Source organism: Leptodactylus fuscus, chromosome 8, assembly GCF_031893055.1.
Source record: "Leptodactylus fuscus isolate aLepFus1 chromosome 8, aLepFus1.hap2, whole genome shotgun sequence".
NCBI lineage: Eukaryota > Metazoa > Chordata > Amphibia > Anura > Leptodactylidae > Leptodactylus > Leptodactylus fuscus.
The window spans coordinates 53,614,930-53,632,576 of NC_134272.1; the positions used below are offsets into that span (position 1 = coordinate 53,614,930).

At 41.3% G+C, this 17,647-nt stretch overlaps 2 protein-coding genes across 2 annotated transcripts in view; one reads left to right on the forward strand and one right to left on the reverse strand.

Annotated features, from left to right (window-relative positions):
• NAGA (alpha-N-acetylgalactosaminidase) lies at nt 1-16,212 on the reverse strand. Its single transcript, XM_075285693.1, has 8 exons — nt 16,120-16,212; nt 10,840-11,011; nt 7,614-7,788; nt 6,279-6,456; nt 3,657-3,751; nt 3,400-3,561; nt 3,076-3,273; nt 1-1,250 (listed from the first exon to the last, which is right to left on the reverse strand). The coding sequence occupies exons 2-8, from the start codon at nt 10,992-10,994 to the stop codon at nt 972-974; spliced, it is 1,242 nt and encodes a 413-aa protein (XP_075141794.1). The 5' UTR covers nt 10,995-11,011; nt 16,120-16,212; the 3' UTR covers nt 1-971.
• The window catches only part of LITAF (lipopolysaccharide induced TNF factor), a 329,531-nt gene that overhangs the window by 51,304 nt on the left and 260,580 nt on the right, over nt 1-17,647 (forward strand). The window lies entirely within an intron of this gene.

A 17,647-nucleotide genomic window follows, 5' to 3' on the forward strand; every position in this document is an offset into this window, starting at 1 on the left:
TCTATTGATCAATAAATTCCAGTTGCAGTGTAAAGCAATACTGTAAAAACAGAATGCATAGACTTTAATGAGATCTTATCACAGATTTCAGTAGTTGAGTATTACAATTATCATGTACATATGAATACAATCAAACTTTGGTAAATCTGTACATACATACATAGAGCAGTTGGTCATTGGTTGGAGATTAAGTCATATTGTCTTGCTACGTGACCTTCACCATTGTCACATGTTTTTGACACCCCCCCCGAGAACCCAAATACTACACAATTTCTGAAACCTCATGAACATACATTAAATATAAGACTCGCACAGAGATAACACCTCTTATAATGATTTATAATTCTTTCTATAAATTGATTTTACCATACAGTAATGGCAGGTTCAGTGCACAATAAAATCATCAAATAACTAATCAGAAAAGAAAAATTGTCCCTTTGCCACTAATGTATAGAAACTGTAAGCTAAGGCATAACAGCAGTATAAAGCCAGCAGATTTTGTCATAATGGAACAGACATAGACTATATAGTATACATATTGTACGGGCACACTTCTGCACTAAATCATAGCACATCTAGACATCTGTCCAAGGTCTTATCCATACGGCCACTTTTAGGGGACATGTGATGCCTATGTTAATCATGGACCACATGCATTCAATGCAATGGACACATGCAGATGTTCCATTCTTTTTCCATGGACCAAAAAAGGAGCCCATGTTTATGAATTTTGTGGCAAGACAATTGATAAATTCAATATTGTGAAAATCTGACATTTGTATTGCAATATAGGAGAAAAAAATACTGCATTCATGCCATATTTAACAAAGTAGAATAGGTTGCATTGCTTTTCCCATCAGTAATTTCAAGTATAGAAAAAGGCACAAGGCTCCGGTACAAAACAAAATGAGGCAGTGGCCCTGGCTTCACTTTTATTACACATTAATATAATGTTGAAGTCAAAGTTGGCATTATAAAAAATGATGTCGTTTAGCAGCTGGGCGAATGAACAACATGACCACACCGGAGGGGTTGATGCTCATCTGAAATGCTGTTTCTGGTTTAACAGTACCCAAAAATTCTTTTTCAAACACATCAAAAAGTTTATAGCCAAAACTGGACTTGGTTATATTCAGTTGAGCAAGATTTGTAGTGAAGAGTTTCGGCAAGCCATCTGTCCCCTTATTCAGCACAGCCACGGCATACTGCTCCTCCACCAGCTCTCTCACCCATATCTCCAAAGAGCCAACCTGCACAAAGAAAATGAAAGACTTTTTCAATTGATCACTACTTAAAGGAACTCCTTTGGCAAAGCTGATGTGTTGTGTTATACACAGTACAGGGTCTGAGGGTTAGTACATGACTTCTCTCTTTGGTGTTCTGCACCCCCTTCGGACCTTGAGCCAAGCAAATCAGAGCCAGGAAACCTTCTGAACGTACTTACCTTTACGCTACTCTTTCCCGAAGACCAGGTGGCAGAATAAGAAAGATGTCAGGGCACGTTGAGAATTGTGGGTTTCCTATAGCTAGACAGCTATAAATTGGAGACCACTGATATAGACAGAAGAAAACACTGGGGGAAATCCAAATTTGGATTTGTTTCAAAGTTAAAAGGTACTTAAAGGGATTCTACCATTAAAGCAACTTTTTTTTTTCTAATTACCACGTCGGAATAGCCTTAAGAAAGGCTATTCGTCTCCTACCTTTAGATGTGGTCTCCGTCGCACCGTTCCTTAGAAATACCGGTACTTATCGGTATGCTAATGAGGTCTCGGAAGCAATGAGGGCGTCCTTCTTCTTCATCTGCCTTCTCCCCTTGTCTGTCGTCTTCTTTCTTCGTCATGTCTGACACCTGTACTGCGCATGCTCAGTAAGGTCCATACAGCCCTCTGACGCACGAGTGAACTCATCCAGGCGTCGGAGGGCTGTACGGACCTTACTGAGCATGCGCAATACACTCTGTTCGGCAAAGATGTGAGGAGCGTACTGCGCATGCGCACAATTGCAGCCTTGGAAATATGGCCGCCGGCCAGCATGCGCAGTCGGCTCTAACAGGTCTTGCTGTCAGAGCCGAATGCACAGGCGTCAGACATGACGAAGAAAGAAGACAACAGACAAGGGGAGGAGGCAGATGAAGAAGAAGGACGCCCCCATTGCTGCCGAGACCTCATTAGCATACAGGTAAGTACCGGTATTTCTAAGGAATGGCGCGACAGAGACCACATCTAAAGGTAGGTGACAAATAGCCTTTCGTAAGGCTATTCAGACGTGGTAATTAGAAAAAAAAAAGTTGCTTTAATGGTAGAATCCCGTTAACTGTTCAGATGATGTTTTAGGATATTTTGCCGCATGTCTACCATGAGGAATAAGACTACATCTGAGCTGAAGGGTAAAGATCAGGCGTTATGAATACTCTCACAGACATGGAAAGAGAATTTGGAGAAACCAGGAGATTATGCTTCCCAACTAATTTTCACTCACTCAGAAACATCATGGAGGACATCAAAAGGTTTTCCAGGGTTAATAATTGATGAGCCAAGATAACTGATGGTCTTAAGATAGGTTGTCAATTTAAGATTGGTGGGGGTCCAACACCTGGGCCACTCTCTGATAAGTGGTTTCAAAAGCCCACAGAATTTGGTTGCGTGCTGTAAACCCTTCAAGGCCTACCGATCACAGTGCCATACATTTACAAAGCAGCTGTGCTTGGCATCTCAGCTCAGCCTACTCTCTTGAATGGGACTGAGCTGTGAACAGGCCAGATGACTGACCTGTCGGGTTCAAGGGTGTTAGACCTCCTCTGATCTTCAAATAATGACCAATCCTAAATCTTTAAAGAAAAGTGTTAAACTGTAGTGATGTGAAAAATACACTATGAAATAGAAAATTACTAATAGCTATGGCATCATGTTTGTTCCCTTGCACTTGGCTCCTCCTACCTTCTCCAAACAGATCGCCGTAGCCAACTTTATTTTTCACCCAGGATATAGGTCAGATGCATTTCTAAGGCTCAATTTTGATGGTTCATGAAATTAGGAATGTATAGACTCATTCTGCTATATAATCCACACACACCTTTGCAAATCTTTTCCCCTGTTTTCCAAGAGGATCCTGGTTAATAGATATCATGAGGCGATTTTGCAAGAGATCCAAAGCATCTTGGGAGATGGTCCTCAAGTCATTAGACATGATAAGTGGAGCCGCCAGAATTGTCCAAATGGCTAGCTGTGATTTAGATTCTTCATAACTTAGTCCAAAATCCCCAACGATTAACTACAATGGAAAAATGGACAAAAATTGTAAGCAGTAAAGTTCTGGTGTCAGACTTCAGAGACCCTGAATGAAAACATGCCTCCTATCAATAAGGTTGCAAGTGAAGCTATGTCCTGTTTTGCTCACCATATCAGGATCATTCCACCTGCCTGGACCTGCGGCTGGTTGCAGTGCATCCTGGTTGTTAGCATACCACTCTATTATGTTCAGCACACTGTCCCACGAGTCCTGGATATCACCATAGTTTCTCCACATGTTACAGATTTCACCCAGTTGCGTGTAGTTCACCTGTTAGAATGTATTCATATGGCTTTTAAAGTCCTAAAAATAATGGAGAATGGTACCAGGCCATGAAAAGACAACTATGTCACTGTGGTGCTCACCTTTGGAGGAAGACCACCTTCATATGCAGGCCAGCTGCAGGAATACAGGATTGGCCTCCCAGTTGCATTTAAAGCTGCACTCATTTTAGGATATCCTGCATGAAAATACACAAAATTATGGCGCTTTTTTTTTTTTTAACCCAAAGTATTATTAATAAATAATAATAATAAAAAATAATAAAAACACTAGACTTTATATAGGCAGCTTTTCTTTGGACAGACTTAAATCATCCTTGTATTACAAAAGCTGACATTCATCTAATGTAATCCTACCTTTCCACACAGCAACTCTTGCATAGGAAATTCCTGGTTGGCCGTGCCCTCCCCAGGGGAGTGGGACTCAGGGCAATCGGCTGATCTCTTGGGTGCTCTCATGAGACAACACCTTTAGACTGAGGCCTCACGTTGTGGAAATGCAGCTTTTTTTTGTTACATATTTTGCTGTGGCTTCTTGAGCCAAAGCCAAGAATGGCTACAAAAGGAATGGGAAATATATATAGGAGCTACTTATACTTCTTCCTTCTACTCTATCCCCTCCTGGCTTTGGCTCAAAAAAGCGCAGCAAAATCTAAAACAAAAAAAAAAAAAAAAGTATTATGTAAATACCTCAGCCTTAAAGGAAGTTTAGCACCTCATAAAGTGATGATATATGGTAAGCACTGGTTGGACCCATGGCTCCATTCAAATGAATGAAGCCAGCTTCAGTTCCCTGCACAACTAGGTTACTGTGATCACCACTATGCAAGGAAAGTGAAGGGGCACAGCATTCTCAGGATTGATGGGGGGGGGGGGGTCCAATGATCATAAAGTGATAGCTTTTTAGATGAGCCTTGGCCCGTCACAACACAATGCATTGTCTGACGACTGGGAATTCCTAGAACTATAAACTTACAGAGTCCATGCATGTAGCCAAGTGGCTGAATGTAAATTGGTAGAGATTGGAGATCAGGGAGAAAGGTTTAGGGTGCATTCACACTGAGTAAACGCTAGCTTATTCTGAACGTAAAACACGTTCAGAATAAGCGGCGTCTAAAGCAGCTCCATTCATTTCTATGGGAGCGGGGATACGAGCGCTCCCCATAGAAATGAATGGGCTGCTTCTTTCACTCCGTGCAGTCCCATTGAAGTGAATGGGGAGTGCCGGCGTGTACGCTCCGGCATGAGCAGAGCTTGCCGTATACGCCGGCACTCCCCATTCACTTCAATGGGACTGCACGGAGTGAAAGAAGCAGCCCATTCATTTCTATGGGGAGCGCTCGTATCCCCGCTCCCATAGAAATGAATGGAGCTGCTTTAGACGCCGCTTATTCTGAACGTGTTTTACGTTCAGAATAAGCTAGCGTTTACTCAGTGTGAATTCACCCTAACTATAAAACACATCTTGTCATATAACATATGACTGACTACACTTAGTATTGCACTTAGGCTAGCTTTTCTTTGAAGCCTATTATTTTAATAGAATGTACTAAATTATTCCTAAACTGTACTTTATAGTATAAAAGCATTCTGCCTCGAACTCTGATAACCCTTATAAACAAGAAGTTTCTGAGTCACTGATCCCAGTAGGGACTTATAGTTGAAGCCAGAAGTTTCCATACACTATATAAGAAGACACATATGGATGTTTTTCTCACTATCTGACATAAAATCAGAACAAACCCAAATTCCTACCAACGATTGTGAGAGGCTTGTGGAAGGATATCCAAAACGTTTGACCCAAGTCATACAATTTAAGGGCAATGGTACCAAATACTAATGAAATTTTGACTTTGCAGAAAGTAATAAAAAGGTCTTAAAAATTCTCTCTCAAAGATATGTATAGTGTATTTAAACTTCTGGTTTCAACTGTATGTGCCCAGTCAGCTTCACCATTTCTGAATGAAGACAATTCAGCTGATACCACCATTTACAGAGAACATTACAGTGATAGTTTTATGCAGTTGAGGAATTTGGTGCACTGAGGGTGGTCTTTCAGTCCTAGGAGTACTGCTATTGCTGCTCAAGAAGAACGGTTGATGTCATAGCAGTGGGAGGATTAGCTGTCACTACTTGGGGAGTTGCAGGCAGTGTTGCTATATCAGTCCTAGATTTCAGCCCTATGTGTGGTCCAGGGAGGGTCTGGTATAGGCTTCAGCCCAGGTGTGGGTCATAGGCTCATTACTGGCCCATAAAAGGCTGAAGAGCCTGCACTTCAGGGCAGATCCATGGAGTGAGAGGAGGCGTCTAGGTCTGTCCTGAAGTGCAGGCTCTTATCGCACTTATTGGTTTGTTCGTGTGGTTGTTAGTAAGCCACAATTATAGTTAGGTTATTTTTACTTTTCTCAGACAAGCAGAATTTTGTTTCTTATTGTTTTGCCTGAAGTTAAGGCTGTATTTTAAGTTCCTCATTTTGGGCTTGCAGTCAAAGTTTATTTATTTTCTCGTTTTTTCCTAAATAAACCTGTTTCCTGCATATTTTGTGTCCCTGTCTCTGACTGATTGGGTCCGCACCATTGCTGCTACCTTCCCCACACACACTGCTTAGCAAATTCCATCATTAGAATAATAGTGCTATCTATAAAACATTAATATTAATCAACCCAAAATAACTGTAGGAAGAATACTGTCAAGTTGGACGTATACCTAAAGCTTTTTCTGTGGAGTTTGAGTAACAGCCATCAAATTTTAACATGTCAACTTCCCATGATGCAAAAGTCTCAGCATCAATCTTGATAGTGTCCAGAGTTGTCCCAGGATAGCCACCACAAGTATAGTTACCCATGTCAGCATATATACCCAGCTTCAGACCTCTGGCATGAAGCTAAAAAAATACAGAAGAGAATATTATGAGATTAAGAGATGATATAAGATTTAAGAGATTAATTCATTTTATTCTAAAAGTAAACATCTTGAATATAGAAGAATGTATACGGTCTCATGAAAACAATCCCTTCTACAGAGATAGACAACCCTGTGATCAGCCAATGATTGAGATTCTGATTTCACATAACCCCTGGTTATCAGCTGACATTATATTAATCTGTGGGTGGATTGAATCTGCCAGAGCGGGTTCAGCTCTTCCTTAGCAGTCCCATCTATGGCTCATGAAGGAGGTCTCAGAGGTTTTTCCTCTATGATGTCCATATACACTTAATAGGCGCACAGATTGAGATCGTCTTTATGGTACAAGCCCTTTAAAACGTGCACCTGTGTCCTCTAGTAGTATGTGTCCATACTATTCTATGTTCACTAGACAGGCCCAGATTTTAAAAACACTGTATAAATCTGTCAGACCAGACGGGCTCGCCTCCTGGAACTTTTCACCACTGCATACTGGGAACACCCCATAAAACCCTGCCGTGAGCAGATGCTCTGACCCAGTTATCTAGCCATCTCAGCTAGATCCTTACACTTACATTATCCTCCATGAAAAAATAGCTGGTTTTTGACCCTACAGCTTGGATGGTTTTCAACCATTACATAGCAAGGATTATGAACTTCACTAAACGCATTGCAAGAAATGGACCTACTGAGATTAAAACCCACAATGCCTTTGTGCTGCAGTTTTGTATTTTAGCTGTGTAATTTTTATTTATTTTTTACTGTACATTGCAGTGGATTAGTTGTAACTACTCACCATGAGGCCTAAGCCTAAAGGTGTTTGCCCCAACTATGATATTGATGGCCTTTCCTTTGAAAAGGTCATCAATATCAGATTGTTTCAGCACTGCGGCCTCTTCACTGTATACCAAGCAGAGAGGATGCTGGGTGTCAGATAACCCATCAATACATAATTTATTGCTGACAACACAAAAATTGCTGATAGCCTCATAATGTCTAGACTATACAACATTCTACATTGGATGATCACTTAGTCCTGGGAATACGGTATACATAAATTTCACCAAACCAAGAAATTTATCTATCTATATGTATAAAAAAAATGCTTTGATACTATGTAAATATTACATTACTCACATAATCTGCAAGGTACTTAATGCCATTTGGAAACCTGTCTGGATCAGGCTGGAGTCGTCCATTAGAATCTCTCTGCTTCAAGGTCCAACAATCATCAATGCTGATGTAAATGTAACCAAGATCCCTCCAGCCACTGTCTACCATCTTGTCTGCAATACTCTTGATCAAATATTCACTAGAAAAATAGTATCAAAGAGGATTAAGAATAAAAGAGTCCTAGAGTATATATTTATATCAGAAAAGTATTGGTTTACACGGGTTATTCTTTGCTTTCCCAGTACAGAGATGTTCCAGACTTAAACAGATATTTATAGTAAAAAATATGCAAATCTATTCTCCAGGATGTAATTAGAAGAACAGTGCACTCTGTATGCCGCCCTCTAGAGGGCAGCATCCTTAACATCATGCATGACTCAGTTAATAAGTCTACTATCATGATGCGGATTTAATTGCCAAATTAGTATTTCTATTCCAAAAGGAACAGATTCCCAGCTATGGACAGCGCTGTTTCGGTCTTTTGTACCTCCTCAGCATAGCGCAGGGATACTGATTTGGCAGAGTGAGAGACTATAGACCGGGTCAAGGGATAATCGTACACATTAGGGAGAGTGTGTGCCTACATAGGCAGTACGGAGACTTACAAGTCATTCCTGCTCCGCTAGGGATTCTGGGTGAAAAACATGCAAATCTATTCTCCAGGATGTAATTAGGAGAACAGTGCACTCTGTATGCCGCCCTCTAGAGGGCAGCATCCCTCTAGATCCAGATCTTTATAGTGAGTCAGTCAGGCTGTGGCATCTCTGTTCCAGCGCACTTTGATCTTCTCCCTACTCGCCCACTTTTCTTCAAGGTGATGAGCAAGTCAGAGAAGGTAGCGCATTTTACCACAAATGGGCAAGCGTGGAAAATGCACCATTTCTGCATGCACATTTTAGTAAATTCTGCCCAATATGTGCAACCTCGCCATTATAATTTCATTTCCCACTTTATAAATCTATTTACTTTTTGTAAAGAACATTCTAGTATTTTGTTGCAACATGTCACCGTGAACAAGTAGGTCCTAAAGAAAAAAAAAAAAACAGACAAAATTCAAGCACAGATTGCTGGGGATTTCCTAATATTGATTTGCCACTTCTGTTTATTAAAAAAAAATATAAATATTTCTCTAAACTGTGGTTAAAAAGTCAGCATACAGAGAAGCAAAGCCGGAAATGATTTTTGCTATTACAACAGCATTGAACTCCACTCCAGGTCAAAGTATGTCTCTGTGCAGGAAAAAAAGGTTAATATGTTATAGAGATTAACTAGTCTGTTCTTTTCACAATATTCTTTATTAACAGTTATCCTCATGCTGACTAAGGAATCATTTATCTTATTTATATAGCCCCTTTCTTTGGAGTGTGGGAGGAAACTGGAGCGCCCCCAGTAAACCCACACATACAGGAAGAACATTAAGAAGAACGCCCTTTGATCGTTAGGATAGGTTATCAACAATGGATCAGCTGTTTGGAGAGGCCACGACACTCACGGCCTCTTCTCTGTGCTGATGATGTCACTTTCATCAGTGATAAAGTACAACAACTACAGTTCAGTCCCATTCAAGTGACTAGGGCTGAGCTGCAATGTCAAGCACAATCTTTACACAATGTACAGCACTGTGCTTAGTATTCAGTGATGAGGCCACAACTATCACTCGGACGCTGCAGTCACTTCAAATGACTGATATTGGGGGTCCTGGGCGTTGAACCCTCATGATGAGATGTTGATAACCTAAGGATAGTTCATCAATAGTTCATTCCCAGAAAACCCCTCCGGGCTAAGATCAAAGGCAGTGAAACACAACTAAAAATGCTATAGAAAAAATATGCAGTGAATATGCAGCAGAAAACACTTGTATTATTGGTTGCTTTTTCCCCAGTGTTTTGCACTGTTGCTCCCCTGTACAAGTCTGTTGTGTTCCTGCCACAGCCAAAATAGCAAGGTGTGGCCTTAGCCTTAAGGAGTCAGTGGTGAGGCTAAGGCTGAGTTCACACGGGGTATTTTGGTTAGGATTTTGAGGCCGTATCCACCTCAAAATCCTGACCAAAAAGACAGCTCCCATTGAAATCAATGGGAGTCAGTCAGTTCTTTTTACAGGAAAAAAGAACGGACATGCTCATTCTTCACCTTGCGAATCCGCCTGAAGACACTCCCTCCTCCCGACTTTGCTCATTCATTTGGGCCTAATCCAGAGTGGAGAGCGCAACTGGATGCCAGTGCACTGCATCAACATCCAGTCGCAGCTACCCGTATTTTGGACCGGAACCTGAGGCGGCCTTCCAAAAAACCCTGTGTGAACCCGGCCTTATAGTCCTTAACCAACCAAAAAAACCTTTCAGCTGTGAATTGTGTGATGATACTATGGCAGATTTACTAATTCTGCCTAATTTATGAGTTAGCCATTAAAAAAGGTATCACCTACTGAAGACTTGCAAAGTTTTTTTGTTTTTGTTTTTTATAATTCTGCCTAATATTTTGACAATGTAAACCTAAAGCAGGCAACCTTAGGACATGTTGACATGGCGGAACTTGATTAGAGAACTGATACTGTCTGCTTCAATTTGTTCTGAATTCCCCAGAACAATTATGCATCTTGATACAAGAAAGAAGCAGATATAAAAGTGACACCCAAATGCATTCCATTTTGCATCCACCTATATGGGGGCTTCAAATCCATCCCATTCTGATGACATGGAGCAGGATACGACCATCTGTATAATCATCTGGATCGGAGGCCCCACAGAGGTGAATGCATAATAAAATGCACTTGGATGATACCTGGATGTCACCCAACTGCGTTCCACTGCAAACTCAGCCCCACAGCAGAAATACACTCGGTCATGTGCATGAGGCCCCACATGCCGGAAACGCAAAAGGAAAAAAAAACTTGTTTTACAGAACCAGCAAAATTAATGAGTTTCTGACAAATCCCATCCACACATTTCAGAGAGAGAAAAAAAAAAAGGGCAGAAATGCTGTGCTTTCAAAAATGCAACATGTCAATTGTACCTGTGGAAATGCAAGCATTTTCTCTATAGATTTAATAAGGTAAGAAAAACCACTGAGAAAAATGCAGTAAAAACGCAAAGAAAATGTATGCATGTAAGGCATATCCTTTCTGATAGATTCCTTTTGATAATAGCTGATACAAACAATACAACCCCATACAGTTCACCGTTACACTTACCCTATACAATTCTCTGGGTCAATTTTACAGTTAATGTTGCACCTGTAACGCTCCCAGGTCATCCAGCCCATGGGTGGGGTCCTGACTAATCCATTGTCCAGTGATGAGCAGAGCGCCGACAGGGCAAGGACGATGCCCACCGATATGAAGTGCATTTTTGTCCACTTCTACCCTAAAAGTGGAAAACTTATCATTTATAAGACATACAAACAACAAACATATTATACGTAATATCATCTTGTCATGTAGTTCTATAAAATTAGCATGTGTGCTTTAACCCCTAATAGTCATGTTATAATCTCACTTTTTTTATTGCTGATTTTTTATTTCTGTCACGAGCAAATATTGCATAACTCAGATGTCTTATGTCTTTTGGAAACACAGAGTTTTGCAGATTTTGCAGCGTTTTTTGAGCCAAAGTCAGGACTGGGTTATACAGTAGGGAAACTTCTAAAAGTTCTTTATATTTTCCATAACTTTTCAAGCCACTCCTGACTTTGGTTCTAACAATCCCAGCAAAATCTGCAACAAAAATGCTGCATTTCTGCCATGTGGGGTCTCAGCCGCCATGTGGGGTCTCAGCCTAAGTATGGTTTAACCCTGTAATGACAGTAACATTTTTCCTTCTATTTTCCCTGGGTCACAACATTTGTATTGTTTCCAAATTCATTGTATAAGACTATGTATTTGGTGGGACAAGTTGTAGTTTTATTAAGAACAATCTTAGGGTTCATAGCTATATACTGAAGATATTAAGGACAGGTTTCTTTTTTTCTAAAATCATCAGACCAAAAAAAAAAAAAAAAAAAAAAAAAGTCAAATTTGCAGCAATTTTTCATCTGGCAATGTCTGTTGAATCTGCACTAGATAGACTGCTGTCACAGGATGCGAATGTTGCCTGAAGGTACACTGAAAGGGAACAGACTAACCCTTTGTTCACATCTGCGTTGGTATGCCATCCGGGGGAGGCCGCATAGGTGCTCCCCCGAACGGAATACCAAACACAATTGCAAGCGCTGTGCAGTAAAAGCACACGGATCCCCATAGACTATAATGGGGTCAGTGTGCTTGTCGCCAGATCTCCGCACAGAACATGCGGACAGGAAAGTAGTTAATCTACTTTCCTGTATGCATGATTCGCGCAGGCAGTGCACGGCAAGCACATGGAACCCATTATAGTCTATGGGGATCCGTTTGCTTTTACTGCACCAGTGCTTGCAATTGTGTTTGGTATTCCATTTGGGGGGGCCCCATGCGGACTCCCCCGGACGGAATACCAACGCAGTATTTTATATCTATCTTCCATTCCTCTTGGAATGGAAACAAAACAAAAAAGATACGTTTCCTCAATTATATTCCCCAGAAACACTTTGTCTAAGCTTTATTTTAAATCCTCCACTTAGTACTGACCAAAGAAGTTAAAGAGGACTGCGGCAAGTCGATCTGTACTCACACTGTGGATAACCTGGACTCATCTTTTTTTTGTATCAAAGTGACAGAGCAGCCTGTGGCTCCATCTCCTCCCTTAAATATAACAGAATCTGCCACCATGCTAAAAGCTGAGCCCCACATTAGTAATATAAGTATTGCACAGCACTTAGCAGCACTTATAGGTTTAGAGGACCTGGCCTCTCACAATACCATGGACTGTCGATTCTTACTAAAATATATTTACATTACTTGGCAGTTCAACAAAAACCTGATCAACAGGTTTGTCATCAAGAATCAGGGAGATGACTCAGTTGCTAATACAGCGGCTAGAAATGGTCACAAGGAAACAATCACATGTTCTGGTCTTGTTACTGCATTGTCGGATGTTGACTGAGCTCTGTCCGGATGTGGACAAGGTGCGGAACATGGAAATTCTGGGATCAGTAACATAAAGCTTCGCTCTTAATTAACAATGACAACAGAGTTAATAAATGTGCAATTTAACTGAAAGGACATATTCATATATGCAGATCTGTTATAGAAATTTCTATGATTGGGGCCACACGGTGGCTCAGTGGTTAGCACTGCAGCCTTGCAGCGCTGGAGTCCTTGGTTCGAATCCTGCCAAGGGCAAAAAAAAAAAAACATCTGCAAGGAGTTTGTATGCTCTCCCCGTGTTTGTGTGGATTTCCATCCCATATTCCAAAGACATACTGATAGGGAAAAATGTGCATTGTGAGCTCTATGTGGGGCTCACAATCTACATAAATAAAAAAAATAAAAAATAAAAAAAAAGAAGAAGAAATTTCTATGATTGAAAATCTATTTGATACCCTGTTTCTACGAAAATAACAAATCTCCTGAAAATAAGACCTAGCGGCAGTCATTGCTACAGCTTCCTCCACAGCATACATTAGTGATAACAGATCATTTAGATAGAACTTAACTTGTGTGGGAGCCATTGGCTGCTGTCTCCGAGGAGCATTGTGCCTGGGTGAGCTGCAAGAAGACTCTATCCCATCCCAGCAGTGATATGCGCATGTGAGCTGGGCGAGGTAACCGCCGCCACATCCATTGTCCAGCAAGTATAGGGGTTAGCGCCCCCTGGTAACCGGAAACAGCAATAGCTGATATACACTTTATGTGTGATTGACTACGTCAATCTGTGAGAGATTTTGCTGACAGTTTCCAGATCCTTTTGTTTTGGGACGTGAATGTGAATTCTTGTTCATAGAAAAATAAGACATCCCCTGAAAATAAGACCTAGGAGCAAAAAATTTTATTTTCGGGGAAGCATGGGTATATATCTGAATATGTGTGACTAAAGAGTAAGTCCACCGATTCCTGCTAGCCATTCAAATTTTTGCAGCAAATCTTCCACATGTATATACAGTATACAGATATAGCAGCCTTAACCCAAACTTCTGCAATTAGTTATGTTTTTTTCCTATAACTTTCCATTGGTTTTTGTTGTCTTCTTTGAGAAGAATTTACGCTGCAGCAGTTTAACCAATGGCAGAAGTCTGTGTGTATTCTGCTATATCTATTGTTGTCCGAAGCTGCCCTTTCCAGTAGTTCTTGGTTAACAGAGAGAACCCCACTCTCCGAGCATCCATATGTTTTAAGTGGATCTCTATAGTTATGTATGTAAGTATGGCTAATGTTGTGCATGTAATCCTTGTTATGATCTAAAACGTCTCTCTTTACACAAACACTATATGAACAAAAGTATTGGGACAGCCACATATTACACCTATAGATGCTTTTATGCCTTACCATGTGTTGAGGAGAATTTCCTCTTTATTTTCCAGCACTGTATTCCGATGCCAGTGTATCGGCATTCAGCTGCGGCTTTCCGTTCACTCAGTGACCTAAGACTAACATCTCTATTATCAGAACCTCCCACTCCCATATCTAATACTTCTCCTAAGTTGCACTACTTCTCTGGAATGCTCTATCCCAGACAATCTAATTAACTCTCAATTTCTATAACTTCAAGCTAAACAATGGGACGCAGATTCGGGGTGGAATCTGCTCCCAAATCTATGGCAGATTCCTCCATGTGAACATACCCTAACAGTGGTGGCCGCACAAATTCACTGAGCTCTTTAGAATTAGCCATTCTTTCACAAATGTTGGTAAAGGTAACTGCAGGGCTATGTGTATGATTTTACACACAATGTAAATGTTTCAATGAGACTGAAGAAGAGGACTGACTTGATTAATAGGATCAATAGGTGTGCCCAATATCTTTGTCCTTCAGAACATTTAGGTCTATGCATATGCTAGATTTGTGCATTGACTCTGTCACAGTGTCGAAAATCGTCAGATAAAAAACTACTGCAAGTCTAACTTTTTTGTCTGGCAGTTTCAGTCTAAAAGAATGTAAACTCGACAGAGCCCATTAGACTAAGGCCTCACGGGCCGGAAACGCAGCACTAAAAGTGCTGTGGAAACAACTGCGGCGTGAATGCATCGCGGTTCTTCCCGCAGAACTTTGAACAGAAAGGTCAGAGTTTTCTTCCGCGGGCGGACGTATTGTTATAATTATATCTAAGCCGCCAGCGTTTCCGTAGATATAATTGGCATGCTGCGATTTTCAAAACTACAATGGTTTTGGAAGTTGCAGCGTGTCCGCATGAATCCCATCCACTTTGCAAGTAGTGTAAAACGCCGCAATTTTTCCCGCGGCATTTCCGGTCCAAGGGGCCCCGGCCATGTAGCCAATAGGGTACATGGGGCTCTGTATGTTTCCCCTGTTGTAGCAGCCCGCCTATCTGATGGTCTAGTCCAGTGGCGTAACTACCGCTATAGCAGCAGAGGCAGCTGCCACAGGGCCCGGGACATTAGGGGCCTGGTGACAGCCGCTACCGCTGCTATCATTATACTCGGGGGTCTTTTCGGGATAATACTGTGTGCAGGGGCCACTAAGGGACATAATACTGTGTGCAGGGGTCACTACGGGGGATAATACTGTGTGCAGGGGCCACTATGGGGCATAATAGAACGCGCAGGAATGCGTAGGAGGGGGGGGGGGTGTCGGTCGAGGTCTTTCGCGTCGGTGTCAGTCGGGGGGGGGGGGGGGGATGTCAAAAGTTCACCACGGGGCCCCGCCATTCCTAGTTACGCCACTGGTCTAGTCATCAGATGTGTGAACTTAGTGTCCTATAGCGCCAACATATCCCACAGTGCTTTACAAATATTGTCATCAGTCAATTATCACAAGTAGCTTATATCGTTATCTGTGCCAAAAATATGCACAGTGTAACCACAGTCACCAAATCAGAGCACCACTTTTTTCTCTGCATGTTTTGTGCGGAAAACTAGCAGAAACCACACAGACCCCATTATAGTCTATGAGGTCCGTGGGGTTTCTTAGCTGACCGCTTTTTAATGTGTATAGGCTTCCGTTCAGGGGTCCCTAAGCAGACTCCCCGAACGGAATATGGAACGCAGATGTGAACTGGGCCTTAGTGTTTGCCATTGTCCTGGATGAAAACATGGAACTTGCAGTACTTCATCATCCAAGATCTCTGATGGAATCTGCACTAGAGGCTCCTGATAGGACCTCCAATGTACAAGTAAATATAGTATATAAGCCACGTTTATAAATATATAGAGAACTTCTTTACAGCAAAATAAATATACTAATATCAATGGTTCTAAATAAACTGTGTATTATTTTCTATTTTGCATAACAGTATCATTGAATTGCTTCATTGTGCATAACCTTTTTGGAGGTAAACACATAAAATTGATCATTTCTAAATGAAGATAGCTCTGGACAAAAATGCACAGAATGCAAAGCAAAAGACTAATGCATTGTGTGTATATAGCATGAAGACCAACCTGTGCCCACCGCTCTCTGCTGCTCCTGCAAGTCCAAGGGATGCAAACAAATTTGAACAGTTTCAGGAAGCAGGAACTAGAAGCACAGATCACAAGACTGCTGAGCACTTCCTAGTTACACATGCCCTGCTATTGTGTCTCCAGATTTATTTCACACTGTGAATCACTACCGCCATCTGCTGTACATTTCATGTAATAACATCCATTCACTCCTATGTAACAAAAAAAAGAGGTTTCAGGCAAAGGCCCCATGTAGCGAAACACAACTAAAACATGCTGCAAAAAAAACATGTTGCTTTTTTTTTGTTCCACAGCAGTTTTCATTGAACTTTTGCTGCGATTTCCTCTGCAATTTTATTCTCCTAATTTTCCTGATGAAATTAACATGCTGCCAAAATGCAAGAATTTTTGAAAATGCTGCAAGTTCACTTTTCTTTCCACATGTTTCATGCAGAAATCATGTGGACCCATTATAGTCTATGGAGTCCTCAGGTTTCCTTATGTAACCGCTTTTTAATATGTATAGGTAATGCGCAGGGTCCTCAAGTTTTTTCCACAAACAGAAACCTGAACACAAGATGTGAACCGGGCCTTAGATCCTCGAAAATGGATCAAAATATGTGCAAATAAAATAGATAAATATTCAAATAGCAGCATCTTTCCCTTATCCTCTGGTATTATGGATATCTCCCGCTTTTACTGGATTATACAAGTCGTTCTAGGTCTAGTTCACACGGAGTCAAATGAACTCCATGTGTACACATTCTGTCGCAGATGCCGGTGCAGTGCACTGGAATCCCGTCGCGGCATTCCACGGCAAGATAGGGTGGCTCGCTTCTTTTTTCCGCTACTACTGTAGCTAGGGGAACAAAGAAACGAGCGGCTCCCATTGAAGTCAATGGGAGCCATTTGCAGCGGATTTTGAGGCAGATTCTGCGTCAAAATCCGCTGCCAACTTTACCCATGTAAACTAGCCTTAGAATGTACATTGATCTTATATTTTATTATTGTGTATATGGATTACTATATACTGATGTATAATATATGTTGATTATTGTATACTATGTCTCCATGTTCTAACTTGATAAAGGGTACACTGTAGTTTTACTGGGGGTGCGGTTTCTGTGTTCTGGATGTCACACAGTTTTACTGCCCAGTTGGCTACTAGATCCTACTTTACTTCACTACAGTCAGATTCCACTACAATATCAGCTACAAATTCCAACATGTGAATGACCACTAAAAGGGCGTATATCTTAAAATAGCACAATGGATGTAAAGAAACAAAACACCAGAATGCTCAGGGTGACAGCACCTATCAGGTGAGGTATTTCATTGGGCTGGTGACTATTTCTCAGGTCCAAGGCAGATTCTGCCATTAAGCAAGAGCATCTCGCCTCAGACGGCAGATCACAGAGTCCCTAAGGGGTTAGCTGCATGTGGGTTGGATTCAGACAGTACATATTTTCCATAGTATTAGAGGCATCTTCAGGCGTCCCTGTTCCTTCTCCTTGCTCTGAACTATAAT

What these genes read in the sequence shown, in the direction of transcription:
- NAGA (XM_075285693.1), bottom strand. Translation starts at nt 10,994, where the DNA reads ATGCACTTCATATCGGTGGGCATCGTCCTTGCCCTGTCGGCGCTCTGC. An exon ending in GACCCAGAGAATTGTATAGG is followed by an intron (nt 7,789 to 10,839) that starts GTAAGTGTAACG and finishes CTATTTTTCTAG; the next exon opens with TGAATATTTGATCAAGAGTA. An exon ending in AAGGTGGTCTTCCTCCAAAG is followed by an intron (nt 3,562 to 3,656) that starts GTGAGCACCACA and finishes ACATTCTAACAG; the next exon opens with GTGAACTACACGCAACTGGG.